Source organism: Plutella xylostella, chromosome 27 (genome assembly GCF_932276165.1).
Source record: "Plutella xylostella chromosome 27, ilPluXylo3.1, whole genome shotgun sequence".
In the NCBI taxonomy this organism is placed as follows: domain Eukaryota; kingdom Metazoa; phylum Arthropoda; class Insecta; order Lepidoptera; family Plutellidae; genus Plutella; species Plutella xylostella.
The window spans coordinates 271441-289724 of record NC_064007.1 but is presented as its reverse complement, the minus strand read 5'-3'; the positions used below and the strand labels follow the sequence as shown (position 1 = coordinate 289724).

At 36.9% G+C, this 18284-nt stretch overlaps 1 protein-coding gene across 5 annotated transcripts in view; it reads left to right on the top strand.

The window, feature by feature from the left end:
* The first annotated feature begins 4128 nt into the window (after positions 1-4128).
* Positions 4129-18284, top strand: part of LOC105386503 (forkhead box protein P1) — a 54403-nt gene continuing 40247 nt past the window's right edge. The window contains exons 1-2 of one of the 5 annotated variants that reach the window (XM_048630794.1): positions 4129-4377; positions 16859-17085. In XM_048630794.1, coding sequence (XP_048486751.1) covers positions 17038-17085 — 48 coding nt within the window. In that variant the 5' untranslated portion in view covers positions 4129-4377; positions 16859-17037. Of the gene's footprint in view, positions 4971-16858; positions 17086-18284 lie in introns of all 5 variants that reach the window. The other 4 variants (XM_048630793.1, XM_048630795.1, XM_048630796.1 and 1 more) reach the window with 4 other exon arrangements.

Below are 18284 nucleotides of genomic sequence, written 5' to 3'. Positions count from 1 at the left end.
TCAGGCCAGATGCTGAGTTCTACTTGTTTGTCGATAGTTAATATCTACAGTGACACATGGTAAACAAAAAGCAACACATTTTACCGTTCAAAATTAACTCATAACTATTGGTCTGAACTATCTCTACAGCTTTTTACTTGATCATAGCATCTCATAGTCATATATATATATATATAGATAAGTGAATATTCTCGCTTAAAAATATTGTTACTAGTAGGTAGTTGATGGAGGAAAGCGTATCTTGGTCAACCTTCTGGTCCTCGCCCGGTGGGGCGGCCGAGATACCGCTGGAAGGACGAAGTCACCAAAGACCTGAAAGAGCTGGAAGTGTCCGACTGGTCGGAATTGGCACAGAATATAGAAGATTGGCGCAATTTAATGTCGGAGGCCAAGATCCACTTCGGGTCGCTGAGCCAGCGGACTAAGTAAGTAAGGTAGTTGGAGGTACGTCGTAGCCAACGAAATACAAAATAGTTACAAGTTTCCATATTTTTAATCACGTTTTCTTGAAGTTATTTTTCATTTCGATTTTATATAGTTATTTAGTGTACTTACCTAGAAATAGAATCAGGCAACAGCAGATTCATAACTACTTAGTTATACTTTAATTATCAACTAGGAGTACTTATAGGTACAGGCTTACCGAGGTAGATAGTTTATGTATAGGAACAGCGTTCATTCATAAAATAAATTATCCCAAACGTTAGTTAATTTGTATTCGGCGCCGCGAGCGACGTCCGAAGTTCGATTCCTGCGCGGACGTGGGCCACATTCCGCATGCAAAATACTTTTAACGATAACTCCATGAGATTAGAACTCAGGACTAGAAGAAGATATTTACCAGCCCGCAACCCGTTTAGTAAGTAAGTACCTATAATATTAGTGGGAGTGGGGTGCCAAACTTGCCAAAGGATCCTTGTTAACTCATTCCATCACATCATTATATCATCACACTATACACTCGTAAGTAATGAAAAAGTTCCACCCACAAATTGCCGACTCCAAATCACTGAATTTAAATTTTTAATACCTACCTACAGTATTTTTTTAACGTAGTTGGTAATATTCTGATGCGCTGTGGTCCTGTGGTAAGTGGTTCAATATTGCAGATGGCGTTATTAAGCTAGCCTTTACTGTTTATAAGTAGGTACTTCACTCATGTAATTTTGGTGCTAAGTATACTTACTTACTATATAAGCTTGTATTATAGCAGCGAAAGTTTATTTATGAGTGTGAGACATTATGTCGCACACGCACTGGACATAGGCCTTCCTTAGGTATTTTTTTTAACGAATCAAATTAGCAGTGTGTGAGTTTGACCCTTGTCCTTAACAGAAATGTATCCTTCTCTAATAATATTATGAAAAGTACCTTTCGCGCTTATGTAGGTAGGGTAACGTACGTACCTTGGGACGCTTGTACCTCGGGACATTGATTTTATTAAAAAAACCGGCTAAATAAACAATATTAAAATTCTACCCTAGGCATAGTATTTTACTCGCTTGGCAAAACTAAAGAGTCTTGTGATACCGGCATCGAGTGTGTGGTGAAGACAATATGAAGTTTTTTGGAGTCAAAATTTGCTTTTGTATAGTTATTTGAGTGGCTTTATCCCATTGAGGCATGCTCAAAATAGAGACATGGATGTCACGTATATATTTTCAGTTATTTAATTTTATGTCACGGCTATTATTTGAAAGATTCCTAACATAACAATAAAGATATTGAATTTTTTTGTTAAATATTGCTTTTTTGTACCTTGGGACACGATAATGTTTGTACCTTGGGACACTGTATCCTATGGTTTTGTACTATGGAGACTGTTAACTTCAAAATAACGCCATAAATCTCTGTTATTATTAGTGGCAGAGTAAAACTGGAAAGAAGAGAGTTGCAGTAAGTCTGGATCGTTTGAAACAAGCAGTAGATAAAGTAAAAGAAGGAGAAAATATTCCTGTAAAGTGAATGTTTCAATTTGTAACATAAGATTCATGCTTAATCGCAAACTATAATTTCGTTAAAAACTAATGATAATTTGATGTCAAAATAACTATGATTACAAGACTTTTTGTACCAAAAATATAATAGATCAATTTGTCCCAAAGTACACTTAAAAGTGTCCCAAGGTACAAACGTGTAACGTACCTTGGGTCAAAACAAGCATTTTTCTTTTATCTTAATTTCAAAAAATCTGGCCACACCAAACCTCCAGCACAAATACTAGTGATAATAGATTATATATCCTACCCAATAAAGTAAATTTCACATTACTTAATATCTTAGTTGTACGCTGCGATATCTTTATTCAAAGTTGGGGTAGTCGAAAGTTTATCTAGGTACGTTACGTTACCCTACCTATAATAAGTTCGTTTTATTTCACTATGGTAGAAAATTAAATTAATATTAAATTAGTCGGCTGCATGGTATTGAATAAACTTTAAAAAAACTTTTGAATTTTCGTACTTTTGTTGATTGCCACAAACTAAAACTCGGTAAGTGACAATTTTTATTTTGGTTCTAAGTTATAATAACTTTTTTATAACAAGTGAAGTGCATATCTTTTCATATATGAATTACATATTGTATAAGTATTATTATCTATTTATTCATTTCGTATTTTCCACATTCGACTCTTTTTACCATCGTATTCTTAATAAAGAGATTATAGGCAAGATTAAAAACTTAGATGTAGAGAAAGGTGTATAGACTAAGGTAATTATTTTAATTAAATATTGATTCAACAGTTTCATTAAAGAAAGTTACGCAATGATATAAACTTTCATTCAGTATGTGTTGATAATAAATACATAATTGTACATATTTTTATTACTTACCCACAACAATGTACAATTTATGTTTGTGTAGGCATTTATATCTTATCTAGGTAAGTACATTTACGGTAAAGAACTTTATTAATGTTCAGAAAACAAATTGAGTAAATAAAGTTATGATTGTTTGTTTTATTACGTTATGACGTCAATTTAACAAGAGATTGTTTTATTGCTGTGGCATAATAATTTATCGAGGCATTTAAACACTGATTGAACAATCAGAAATTTTACGAACAAAAGATAAATCGTACATTTTTCCAGATTAGTTTCATATACCTATACCGGTGGTAATAACGACTTACAATGAAGCACGCAACGTAAAACCATAATTAATTCGTAAAGCATAGACAATAAATGGCGCTGTTGCCATAGCCAGTAGTGGCCAGTACAAGCAATAGCCTCGGGAAATTAAAAATAAATCGCAAGTCGCCAGGCGACCGCGCCGGTCTCGTTCCACATTCGAAATAATAATTGTATTAAGGAAACATGAGCGCGGCGCATGTGTTTGTTTGTTTGTTTACGCGCCGATGACGTCATATGTTTATTCTTGTGGGGAGGTACGGGTATATTGAACTAGTAGATCTTTATAATATTTCTTTTTCAAATACTTAGGAAATATTGTTTAAGTTTATTTTAAAAATATATAATCAAGTGGAGCACTGGATGATCACTGGGGTTCACCACCGTGATTCCCGAAAAAGTCGTCAGGTATATTAAACTTGTACTCAAGTTATAGGTTTGGACTCCCAAGCCAAAGCAAAGAATGAACAATACTGAAGAAACATCTTAAAATTTTCTCTACAAGCTCATGTATTCAACCATAATCCTAACTAGGTGCTATGGATTATTTGATGGTATTTTGTCATCATCATCAGCCAATAATCATCCACTGCTGGACATAGGCCTCTCCCAAGGAGCGCCACAACACTCGGTCCTCGGCCTTCCTCATCCAACCACTACCCGCCACCCGCCTAAGGTCGTCAGTCCAGCGGGCAGGAGGGCGTCCCACGCTGCGTTTGCCTGTTCGTGATCTCCACTCCAGATCTCGTCTACCCCAACGGTATTTTGTGATGGTGGTGAAATCAGAATCGCTAGGCACTTTATAATTTTCTAGAGAACTTTAAATCTAAGTATGATCTAACGATTTTCACCTTGATGCTTGTGGTCAATAACTAAGCTTATGATCGAAATGTTGAAGCTGCAGTAACAATTTGGCAAAGTATATTTTCGCGTCTTTTTTTGTTTTCTCGTTGTTGAGTTATTTTTAATTGAATAGTTTGCAACTGTCATCGGGCTGTCAAACCGGGCAGACCTCCCCTTGTTTACACACGCACACAGGCGCGCGCCTGCACACACGGCCGCGCCCGCGGAGCCGCTTATTTAGGTATATTGTTGTTTATTTTATTCGGCGCTATGCTCCGACACGGCGAGCCTTTCGACTCAGTTTTAACGCGCACGTTTTATGAAACGACAACTATGCGGCGATGGTCGCTCGCCGGTGATAATTATTCATATCGGAACCGCTTCTAGCGACAGAAATAGCACGGTAAACAAATTCGCGAGTTTTATTGGCAGGCCCGTTGTTGATTATTATTACCTTTTTTAACTTACGAGTTTTTTCGCGAACTACCACATGTCGGTGTCGCCTCTACCGGCTGAAGTTGTCTCCGCGAATCTTAATGGTACTTAATCATAGTTTATTTTTACCGCGCAACGTGTGTTTTAATAATTGTGTTAGTGCCAGTTGTCGCGTTCTTATTGCTATCGCTCTTAATTAGATCCTTGCGTGTTGCGGAAGTGTTCTCCAAAATTTAAAGTTATTTGCAAAGATTTTAAATTAAATATTTTTGTACAGTGCGGTGCGCCAAATTGTTTTGTTGTGACTTTATTTCGACAATTTTGTGCCAATTTAATTTACAATTTGTGATATCTCCAAGTGTTCAAAAAAACTTTCCGAACTTTGGCGGGAAGTGCGCTAGCGAGGTGTTAATGAAGAAGTAGGCTGTACACAGTATACAGAAAGTTTGGAAAAGTGTTGAACATACATTGGATGCTGACTGCGAGTGTTTTTTCAACGCGTTTTCGAGGCTAAGCGCTAGTTGTTTGAACAAGTGTGTTTTCTAATGGATTTATTTTGAGGTGAGTTTAAATTTACTTGTGTGTTGGTGTTTGTATTGTTTGTTCTTCGTGTTTTGTGTGCGTGCCCGCGCCGGCGGTGGCGGGAAACCGAATACCTCCGGTGCGCGTGTGTGCGTGCGCAAACACGCCGCCGGTGTGCGTGAGACTGTTGTCACTCGGAGGGCGAGGGGAGCCGCGGAGGGGCCACTCGTCATTTGTCATGTATTGAGGCGAAGACGAAACACCGATGAGTTGACTTTTTAATTTAGGTACCTCTTTGATTGATCTCACATCTCATATCACGAAAGATAACTACCTACCAATCACTAATTTTCATACATCGTACTTTTTCGTATTGATTTTAGGTAAGACATGATTGCTTGGTTTATGCAAAATTATATGTGTATGGGGGAGGTCTATGTTCAGCAGTGGACGTCCTATGGCTGAGATGATGATGATGTTGAATGTAATTACATAAAATATTATGTAAAATTAAAACAACTCATAAATATAGCTTACTCTAAAAATGTAAAACCATATTAAATTTTAATTTAAATAAACAAACTCTAAAAAGTTAATTTGGTTTTTATAAAAATATTCTGCCTACCTACCTACTAATATACATGGTAATTTTATTAATCCGCATATGAATATAATTCATTATATTTACTTTATAAAAAAATATAAGTTATATTATTTGTTTGTAAAGAGAAGTTAGTAAAAAAGCACTTACCAGCTTTTTATTTTGTGCAGCCGCTTCCGCTATAGTTATAGGTTATGAATTTCATTGTTCATATATGAAAATGCGTGGAAAATGCCTTGGTTTGACATAGGACAATAGATCGACCGTTTCAGGATCTAATTTCTCAATTTAGAAAGGATCTGAGATAAATATTAGCATTTAGGCTGTGTTTTCTTCTCATAACAGATGTTATCATTAGAAAACGCTCTATCAAAATCTATTTTTTATCTTCCTCTCCCAAGATCAATTCTCACTTGGTTGTGAATGTGAAAGAACAATGGTAAGAGGGCGTTTAGAGACCCTCGGACTGCTGAGAAAGATAAACACTGGAGCAACATTTATAAAAATAAGGGTTGAACTTGTATTGAATTAGTAACGACGTGAGAATGTGAAGATTAAAATAGAATAATTATTACTATTTATGGTTCAAATATTAATAATCTCGCTTTCATACATACCTACATCAGCTTCATTATGTAGCTATTTTGTATCTTATCAAATTCACAAACCTACTAGGTATCATTGAATATTACCGTTTTGTTAGTTTGAAAGTAGGTATATCTTAATAGCTATTAGCTATGAGCAAAAAAACCTAACTTCTGTCAAGTAACACTCAGTTAGGTCAGGTTTGTTTGGCCTAGACTCTACTTAGTTACTAGCCACATTACAAAACATCATTGATAAGATGATTTAAGTAAGTACGGAATAAATTTGCAAAATCACAAGGCAACATTAGCTTCCGCTATAGGCACGTTAACGACCCGAAAACATACGACGAACAAACTTAACTATCATTAAACATATTCATTGTTAATGTTAAGTTTGTTAATACTTAAGTTCATAATTATTGTAAGTGCCTAGGTAGGAAGGTTCTTTAGTTCCTTACGAATTAACTCTAACATATTATAATTTTGATGAAACCTTCATCTTTGATGAAACATTCTTTGAAATTTGTTCCAACTGATCCTGGGAACTACGATGACACCTACCTGAGTTAATTAACTTATAGTTGTACTTACCTATTTATAACACCTTGACAGGTATTCTTTTTTTGTTACTCTGTGAGGTGTTATACCTTACTTACGAATGCGACCGGTACGATTAATGCAACTAGATAGAGTCGTGATCAGAAGGGCTAGTACGGGGCGCATTTAAGACGTGACAAAAGTTTTACATCGCTCTCACTCACATCGCGCAGCCTCAAGAGTGAGCGCGACGGATAATTTTTGTCACGTCTTATTAGCGCTCTGTGCTACAGGGCCAGCGCAGCAGGATAGCGACCGGTAGCATCCTCTTTAACCCCCGACGAAAAAGAGTAGTGTTATTGTTATTCTATTCTATTCTCATAGAATAGAATAACAATAACAATAAGTAGTGTTATTGTTATAAAGTTATAAGTTTAAAACATGTCTGTGTACAGTTCAGTCCAAACACTTTTACCTGTGCTAACCTCAGAACTATCAAGTTGTTTGGGCCGAAATGTGCGATTGTACGATGAATGCAACTAGATAGAGTCGCTGTTAGAAATTAGTTATAGGTAGGTAATTATTAGATACTAGCTGTTCCCGCGCGCTTCGCTTCGCCTTAAAAAGTTTTCCCGTGGGAATTCCGGGATAAAAAGTAGCCTATGTTCTTTCCCAGGGTCTAGACCGTATGTAGACCAAATTTCATTCAAATCCGTTCAGTAGTTTTGGCGTGAAAGAGTAACAGACAGACAGACACAGTTACTTTCGCATTTATAATATTAGTTAGGATTATAATTAGAGAGTAGTTAGTTAGTGCAGTCAGAAGCGACTGGTAGTACCTACTCCTTTTCGTAAGCTATAGTGACTTTAGTGACCCCATGGCTACTCTAGGGTTTGTCAACGTGGTGAAAAGTACCGTCACTATAAAGGTATAACCTATTAGGCAAGCTTCATGTAGATCAATCGAAAAAATATGAATCCAATAGGTGATGCTCGTCAGTCATGCATGTGGCATTGTGGGTCATGACTATTAATATAACTTTATTGAAAGACAATATTTAGGTACTTACACAACAAAGTAAGAGTTAGTACAATAGGCGGCCGTATCGCCAAAAGCGATCTCTTCCAGGCAACCTTTCGGTGAATGAAAGATAAAGATAACAACAAACAAAGACGATGACAAACAAAGTTCTTGCTAGCTAATCGCGGTAAAATCAAAGAACAAACAAAGGCCTAAGACATAAATTTCAAAGGAATAGGCATTTTTAGCAACATCCGCGCCAACCACCATTTGTTTTATTTACACACACACACACACACACACGCACGTGTACGATGTGTGTGTGTGTGTGTGTGCGTGTAGGCGTGACGACGGGTTGCGATAGTGTTATCGGAGCCTTGCAAAAATACACAACAAACATTCGCACAGTACACGATTGGTCTGCAGATACTTTCTATTTATTTGGCAAATAGGTAGGACCAGGTAAATACCTCTAACTAATATAAAAAACGTAACTATGTAGTTACTTATTTATTAGAACACAAGGAATACATAAGTACCTACCTAGTATTATTAGAAGTACGTACACTTTTAGGTAGATTCCTATCTACTTAGTTTGATGTGAATTTGCACACATAAAAAAATACTAAATAATCTTGTTGTTTGCAAAAGATTTCAAGGCCAAACTGCTTTTGATGTAACCTACACATGAATTAATTTTACTAAGTATAAAAACAATGAAATCAAAAATAGATTTGTATAAATTACTAAAAAATTAACATGGACAAATGTGAATTTATTAGTGTTTAATTCCGTTTGGTGCTTTTATCATATTATTATCAATATAACACACAGCTCAGCAGAAGAGTCTCCCTGAATAGCTATGGGTAGATACTAGATATCATTATAAAATGTATCCCCATCCCTATTAAATACGTACCTACTTAATTAGTACTAGGCACACCCTGGCAATCATCGACTGACAGCTAAGCGTACCTGCTGGCTAATTATTTCAACACGGTGACAAAACCTAGTCCAGTTCTGGTATTAGTCCTCTGTGTCCTGGAAGATATCAAAAAAAATACTTATCTCTATCCACAAGTTCCACAACCCCAACCAATCGGTTATAAATTATAAAAATAAAAAACTCTTTGCAAATTAATCTGCCACGCTTGCATATACTGTGCCAGCAATACGAAATTACGCCTTCCTAAACTGATAAAACAAAACAACCCAAATAATGTGGTGGCCTCGAGCTCCAAATGGAGGCTATCTGCTTCCGACCTCCTTCCACGTCGTAGGTACTGGGCTAGCATTTACCTAGGTCTAGGTTTAAGTGCTTGAAGTAGTATGAGGAGTGAGACCCACTTATAAGATGGACTCCAATTCCGAAATGGCATTATACTCGTACGTTCTCCTAACTCAATCCGTTTTTACCCGACTGCCGAAGGAGGAGGGTAATGTTTTTCGATTGTATGTATGTATGTATGTATGTGTGTTTGTCTGTTTCTTTGTTCCCTCCTGTCGCCTAAACGGCTTGATAGATTTTGATATATGAGGTATCGTTAGAAGCGCATTAATAGCGCGATGGTCATAGGTACGTTACATTAAAATGTACATAGCGCCCTCTAGAGGACATAACACCGTGATGATCGAAAAAATAATATTTTCCAACTATGCCGTGTGGGGTATCAAATGAAAGGGCTTGATTTGCACATTACAAAAATATGCATATTGTAGGTATTTAAATAACAACTCCAAAATTATTGAAATAAAAAATGTTCATGAACTAAAACCCTACTAATGACGTAAAATTTCATAAAATAAAAAAAAACCCGACTGCACGCTAAAAAGATGAAAACAAGCCCCAATGTTAATGGAAAGTATCGCAGGCGGGGACCAGCAGGTCGCCAACCTCGTCCACCTTATAGTGAACTTGTAGTTTTCAGAGTTAAGTTGTATCTTAATTCCACATGTTTCTGAAGGAAAACGTTGTGAGGAAAAACAAATTTAGCACATCACAACGATATAACTCGATTGGGTCCTTTTTCATAGAACTCTTCTTCTACATCTAACTACTTCGTCGTACTCAGTAAGTACTAAGTACAGAGTTACAGACAGTCATATCATTGAGAAATAGCCCAAACTTACATTTAGGAAGAGCTCTATGAAAAAGGATCTATTCTATTATGTTCTATTCTATAAGTAATTTTATATAGGTAGGTATTATTAGGTAAACAAACTAAACAATGCCAGTTAAAGTTACCCTACTTTCTATACGCAAAAGTAACACAGTTTATTTAATTATTATGAAAAGTAACTAATTTATCGTGACGTAAATGTAGATAAGTATCGTTCGATGCGAATACGATAACTCTCAAGTAAAGTAAACACAAACACTACCTACTTTATACGAGATAAGTATGTATTTATTATAAATAGATTGTGAATAAGTATTTTTACTTGCAAAAGTTGCAAGTTACGCTACGTTTTTACGATAAGAGTAGGTAGAGAATACTTGGGGGTCACTCTCTATCGACGAACATACGAAACAGAATTGTCACTCAATATAAGAGCCGTGGTTAGCGAAGCTTTGGAAAAACAAGACTATTTGCTAAAGCACTAACCGAGACTCTACCCCCTAATTAGTCCTAGCCCCCTACCTATGAAAATAGACAATACATGGTCCCAATAAGCTGACAGGCTGTCGTTCACTGGTTGAACATTAGTAGGAGTAGTTTTTAAATATAATTTTAAAATATTTTTGCGTCAAAAACCAAAAAAAAGAATTTGCCTTACTATTTAAATTACAAAAATGATAATCTATTAAATTTTTACTATCATTTATACCATGCCATTAAATCAGTTGTCTAGTTTATTAACAATGTGTTTACATATATACATATATATTTTATGTATTATTTAACCACACTTGCATGTATTAATATTTATCTATGCAACACTATATACATATACTCAAAACCTTATGTGTGTACCTTGTGACCTTTAGTTAGTTTTTAAGTTAGTATAAGAACTGGGCAGTCTGAAAACCAGCGCAGTGTGTTGCCGCATGCAATACGCAGCATTAGCTGAGGCTGTCCTTGTGCCACCTTTGTATTTAAGTAAGCTTTCAAATTGTATTTTCTGCTTGTGGCAATAAACTATTTTTCTTTCTTTCTTTCTTTCTAGGATCCGCAAAGTGCGTACTCTGAAGGTAAGCGTCCACCTTTCGGCAACGGACGTGGACGTATCCCATTCAGTATTAAGTATTTATTTGTAAACAGGGTGTTGCAAAAAGGGTATACTAAGCCGAAACCTACGTGTGCAGCATGGCATCTAAGCCCGCAAATGAAATCAGAATTTCCAAATTCGGTAATTAATGTTTCTATACTCTATCTATTCTATCGATAGCGTAGAGTTATTATCATACTATTTTAACCTATTGAAATCGTAAGAAAGTAACTACCAGACATCGGTAAATAGAGTTATTGAAACTAGCAGTAAGAGAACAGTATACCTCAGTAAAACCACAGAATAATAACTAGTAACCAGTAGTAAAACTAGCCAGTCAAAGAAGTCAACCATACCCAATGCAGCACCCTCTGCTAAAGTGAATGTAAAATAAATTGTACTTATGTTTAGATTGAACAGATAATCAGACACTCCGACAAACAATTTATTTATAGATATAATTAAGCAACTATGTACATTGTTAGAACAAAATAAAGTTATGTAAAGTAAAATGTGTAATTTACTAAGCACTATGTAAAAAGTGATCGCAGACTCGAAGGGATTAAAGCTTGGACCCGGCCTGCGTGGATATAGGAAATTGTTAAGATACAATATTAATTCGGTTTATTACACAGCCAACACAAAAATGTCTCAAGATTATTTCTTTCAGTTGAAGAAGCTAAAGTCAATCATAGTAGCTATAACCGAATATAGAGGTAGGTTTCATGTTTATTGCTATGTTACAGACATTTACATTATATCCTAGTTTTGGAGATAAGGTTCCTCCCTCAGTTCCTCCATTACTAAAGTGATGCAGGCTAAAGATGGACCGACCCGACAGGGTGTTGCAAAAAGGGTATACTAAGCCGAAACCTACATGTGCAGCATGGTATATCTAAGCCTGAAACTGAAATCAGAACTTGAAAATTCGCGAAAAAAAAATCATTTTCCATAGAAACTTTGATGGACACGTGATTTTTTACTATGGCAAAAAAACGCAAATTTCCAAATTCTGATTTTAGTTTCGGGCTTAGATATACCATGCTGCACATGTAGGTTTCGGCTTAGTATACCAATTTTGCAACACCCTGTATAGATACCTAACTACCTCTCTGACAGTTACTGTTAAAAGTAGTTCTGTGAGTGCAGCTCCGCGTCGAGCCGCCTGTCATGGCGAGAGGATGATCTAAAATATAATGTAATAAAATACCTAGGTACTTAAGCAAATTTATTTATTTATCCTGCTAATATTATAAAGGTGAAACTTTGTGAGTGTTTATGTTTGTTACTTCTACTACTAAACCAAAACGGCAGAACTGATTTTAATTAAATTTGATATGGAGTTAGCTGACAACCTGGATGCACACTTGCACATGCACTGACAACATATGCTACTTTTTATCGCGGAATTCCCACGGGAAAACTTTGGCGAAGCGAAACTTGCGGGAACGTTTTATTATAAATGTACAATGTTTGGGTCCACTCCGGCGGTCGAGCTCGGCGCGGCTCACGGCGTGTCAAGCGCTGGTACTATTTAGTGGTTTTTATTTTCCCACTGGCTCATTGTTCCAGAGCAATTGCAACAAACAACACTTGCACAACTCGCATCAGATTGTCGTGTCTGTTGTGTGTTTATTCTCTGATCGCTTTTTGTTGTTTTGTCACAACACATCATAAATAACTAGTTAGGTGTAACCTATGTTAAGTTGACTCGTTCAAAGACAATTTCATATATTTTATTGTGGTAGCGCAGGATACAATACTGTATACTCGAGATGTTATAAAAACCATGACAATCGATGGAGATCTCGCAACTATTAACAAAATAACTACATCACATAAAGCTTGTGGAAAGCTAGCGTTGTCGGACTCTAACAACTGTACTAGCTCCCTACTCTACTCTACCTGTTACCTATGCCCTCAGCCATCTGAGTACTCCGCGAGTAGAATCCCGCCTAATCAATCATTTAAAAATTTGCGCGGAAACGGAAATGGTGCCAATAGATTACCGTGTTACCTGCTATTACTAAATCGATCGATTGTACCTGAGTACATATCTCAATTGAGGCTCATTAAAAACTTCAACAAAATTTAAATACCACCTCGGTTCAGTTCACAGACACAGAATTTATTACCAAGTTTACCAGCCCGCGCAAACAACAACATATTTCGTGTATGTTCTGTGTGTGTGTGTGTGTGTGCCTTCCTCCGACACACAGGCGGCTGTGAAAACAACTCACGCACACATCGCCGCCTGCACACACAAAACAACCAGGAAACGTCTAGCGAAAAACAAACAAGGGTCTTTTGTGTTGTGTAAACAATTGGCTGGCTGTATGCAACAGGCGTGACGTGGCCGCGCCACTAAAAAAGAAAAAAAAGCTTAAGGTTATCACTAAGAGATGGCGCTTTTTCAGAGGCTTTCGTTAGCTACTTAACTGCATGTCAAATTAGTTCTTTACTTTTGTTATAGATGGCTCTGACAAGCAAGTTTAGTTTAATGAATTTCATTGTAGTTACCTACAATAGAATAGAACAGTCCATTGAATCACGTGAACCACGATTGTGGAACTTACGAAGCAGTAAATATTATTTTAGGATTAAGCAGAAGAGAAAAATAATAATATATATTTTATTTATTGATGTCATTTATTATTATGTTTGTACAGGCCAGTGCTTTACTTGTAATAAGGTTTTACCTTTTTAACACCCCCCCGCAATGTAAACACCCTGTACATACAAACCAAAAAAAATATATAAAAAACTCGTAACTCGTAAGTAAAAAAAAAAAACATCCTATATACACTTAACACAAACACCATAAAAATATCATCCTGTATATACATCTATCACTAACTTTTCACAACATAGAAAACGTACGAAAGAGAAATATACAAAACAGGTAGGTACCTAGGCCAACCCTAAAGCGTTTAAACATCTATTGTGCTTGAGTTTTGGCAAAGGTTTAGTCAAAATATCTGCTACCATGTTCTGTGTAGGTACGTATGATAGTGTTATGTTTTGGTGTGAAAGTGTATCTCGTACGAAATGATGTCGGATGTCAATGTGTTTTGTGCGTGAGTGGTATGCATTGTTGTGGGCGAGTTTTATCGAGCTTTGGTTATCTGTGTGAATGATTATGGAATGAGTGGTGACGAATATTTCGCTGATGAGTGACTGAAGGTAAATAGCCTCCTTGCACGCATCGGCGAGAGCCATGTACTCTGCCTCTGTGGTGGAGAGTGCGACGGTACGCTGCTTGCGCGCTTCCCATGATACAGGCGCACCACTCATTAGAAAGACATAACCAGTAAATGATCGTCGGTCCACAAGATTGTTACCATAGTCTGCATCGACGTATGCATTTGGCAGGAATTCAGCATTGACGGAGAAATTCAATCGGAGGTCTTTAGTACCTTTCAGGTACCGAAGGACTCGCTTGGCGGCCTTCCAGTGTACCTCCCCGTAATGTGCATTAAACTGGGATAGGTAGGAGACGGTATGAGCGATGTCAGGTCTCGTACAGATCGCGATGTACATTAGCGACCCTATGAGTTCCTGGTAAGGTACTTCCGCATTTTCTTCATTTTTGCCAATGACTGTTAACTTTAGGCCAGGTTCCAATGGGGTCAAGACTGGTATTGCCTCAGACATCCCAAATTTTTCGACTAGTTTTTCAATATATTTGGTCTGGTCTAGTGAAATTTTGTCACCCCTGTGCTCTACTCTCATGCCTAGACAGTCCTTGCACGTACCAAGGTCTTTAACAATGAACGCTTTCTTCAGTTGATCTTTGAAATCGTTCTTCATATTCTCATTGTTACTAACCACAAAGAAGTCGTCAACAAAGACTGCTACTATAAGTAGGTCGGCGCCTTCTCGTTTATAGTAAAGGCAATGCTCATTGGCTGTTTGTTTCAGTGACAGCTTTTGCATCGCTTCACATACTTTTGCGTTCCATTGACGCGGGGCTTGTTTAAGGCCGTAAAGTGCCTTTTTAAGCAGACATACTTTCCCTTTCGGGTCCTTAGAGAAACCTTCAGGTTGCTCCATGTAGATCTCCTCATCCAAGTCTCCATTTAGGAAAGCAGTTTCGACATCACAATGATCAACCTGCAGTCCATGATGAGCAGCATACGCGAATAATAACCTCACCGAAGACAGTCTAGCAACTGGTGAAAAGGTCTCGCCGTAGTCTACTCCTGCTACTTGAGTGAAACCTTTAGCTACCAGTCTGGCTTTGTACTTGGTGATATTTCCACTTGTGTCCTTCTTGATCAGTGTTTTTCAACCTGTGGGTCGCGACCCCCTGGGGGGTCGCGAAGCTTCTGTAGGGGGGTCGCCAGAGGTCGAAAAAACTGGGTACTTTAGTGAAAAAATACTATAAATACAATTAATTTTATTAATATTTATATTAGATAGATCAGCGATCATAAGCATTTTACTCCATCCGATTGCGAGCATGGATTTTTATAGCAAACTACTACTAAATCTGGCTAAAATCTGTAGTTTTCCCGAGAAATCTTTTGTTGATACCTACATACAGAAGAAGAAAACAATTAGCTCGAGTCTACTCTTACTTCATCTTGCCTCTCACCGTAAATTATTAAATTAGAGAAGGTTTTTTGATAGATTTTTTGGTTCAGGTCATTTATGCTTCCAATAAGTGCATAAAAATAATTACTTATTATTTTTATGCACTTATTGGAAGCATAAATAGTAATAATATTAAAATATAATGGTTTTCAAAATAACGTATAAATTAACAACTCTTCTCAGATTTTTCAAAGTGAATCCAGAGGCTGATAATAATAACAGAATTGAATTCAGGGTGTTGCAAAAAAAGTACTTTTTCCGCAAGTTTTGAAATAAAATTCTGATTTCATTTTCGGGCTTAGATATACCATGATGCACAATTGCACATGTAGTTTTCGCCTTAGTAAGTATACCCTTTTTGCAACACCCTGTATTTAACATAACTAATAAGATACTTTGACTATATTTTAGGACTTTTTATATGGTAGCCAATATAACAAAACCCAAAAAAATATTGGCCCCTTTATACATAGGTACTATTACATACCTACATGTTAATAAAAACCGAAGGGTCAAGGGGGTCGCGAAATATTTTTTAACACCAGGGGGGTCGCGTCATGAAAAAGGTTGAAAAACACTGTTGTAGACCCATTTGCACTTTGTAGTTTTCCTATCCGTTGGTCTATCTACAAGAATCCAGATGGACACAAGTGGAAATATCACCTATTATTTTAGGATTAAGCAGAAGAGAAAAATAATAATATATATTTTATTTATTGATGTCATTTATTATTATGTTTGTACAGGCCAGTGCTTTACTTGTAATAAGGTTTTACCTTTTTAACAGTAAAATTCTCGTTAAGGTATTTTGTTTACTAGGCTATGAGTATCACTCAGTCAATGATATCTTGTTATAGGTACTCACCTATGCTTACTTCAGTTATGAAACTTATTAATAACAGGGCCCTGAGTGCGAGTTTTTTAACCTATCGAGAAGTGAAATCGAAACGCAGATTTTGTATGGCGCGGAGCTAGTACAGCTACTTACCGCTAGGTGGCGTGTCTCCCGCGCCATACAAATTTGCGTTTCGATTTCACTTCTCGATAGGTTAAAAAACTCGCACTCAGGGCCCAGGACGGTGATATACTTACTTACAGAAGTCGCTAAAAAACCACTCTTATATTATGTCTTATTTAACAGCCAGTTACTCTGTTTACCTAAAGGACTGATTTTCACTCATGTAATTTTGACAGATTATAACTGGCAGTAAATTAATAAAATAACTATTTTACCATATAATATACCTACCTTATCTAATAAAAGCATTCAACGACGCAGGCAATCGCAATCATAGAGCCAGCTAGGCAGTGAAACTAAAACCATACGAAATGTTTACATAAACTGCAAGTTTATTATTGTTTTTTCTTGTTTCAGATTGTTTAGAAAACATTCGTCGGTGCGACGGCGCAGTTCAGCCGCGTCGCGCTAGTGGAGTGCCACAGGGCGCGCGACTGACACCCACATTGTTCTTTGTCGACAGAAATTAAAAAAAACAGTATTATAGCTCAATGAAGTGGCGACAAGTGTGACAGAGAAGGCCGCAGTGTACCTGGATGTGTTTGCAGAGGGATGAAGAGGATGGTTGTTACTTAGATGAGTCGGTGAGTTGATTTATTTTCAATGAAGTTAACGTTAGGGTTAAGGTTAGAGGTACCATGATTTTTTCTAAGATTGAGCTGGAAACAGCAGCGTTAGTGTAGGTAGGCCTTAGAAAAAGTGAAGTAAATAATTTAACCAAACTCAGAGGATCACCCCGATGCGGTAACATGGTGTGATATTCGTCAGCAGTTAACACCTGGGGGATCACGCACTAAATCGACGAACGAAGAAAGATAATTATCATTCAATCGACACGCTTAATTCAACGAGATAGAGTAGTGGTTAGCGCTGCAGTTTTGTTTTTCTGAAGCTTAGGAGCGCTGAGCCTGACCCTCCGCGGAGGTCACTCTATACGAAACGCAAAACGAAGACGACCGATTGCACGACACCTCTTTGCCGTTCGTTTTTCGTCGGTATAGAGTAACCCTGAGGAACAAATGAAAGGTGGCAACCTACCGTTTAAAATTTAAAATTTTAAAATAACAGTAGGTAACTATGAAAAATAGGTACTTACATATTTTTTAAATCGGTGGGAAAATACAACGAGCCAAACGCAATTTTTTATAGATTTTTAAACATAAGTAATGCAGCTGTCATACTACGGACGCGGATAACCGTGAAGTTGTGAAAATTTTAAAATACCACTTACTTAAAACTTATTGCTAAGAACCTAGGTACTGTTTTTATAAAACATGAAAACAGAAAAACTTTATTTCAAATCTATATTTGATATAATAAACAGCATTACGCGTCCTCTTTAAATTTACTTGTAACATATAAAAATGGATGGGAGGGGTGTACCTAGCTGTTTTTCTCGGCCCATGATTAGTCAAATATTTCCACTGGATGAGTCGGCAGTATCGCTGAACGAAAACATATTTTTTTGAAATCCTATTGAACGGTGGGAAGAAAAGATGTTCGTGCTATTTACTTACTGTTTGAAAACCTTATTTTATTCAGTTTTAATAGATTGTTATCACATATTTTTGCCATTAAATAATACAGTCCAATATTATGATATATAGCTGTTCCCGCGCGCTTCGCTTCGCCTTAAAAAGTTTTCCCGTGGGAATTCCGGGATAAAAAGTAGCCTATGTTCTTTCCCAGGGTCTAGACCATATGTATACCAAATTTCATTCAAATCCGTCCAGTAGTTTTGGCGTGAAAGAGTAACAGACAGACAGACAGTCACAGTTACTTT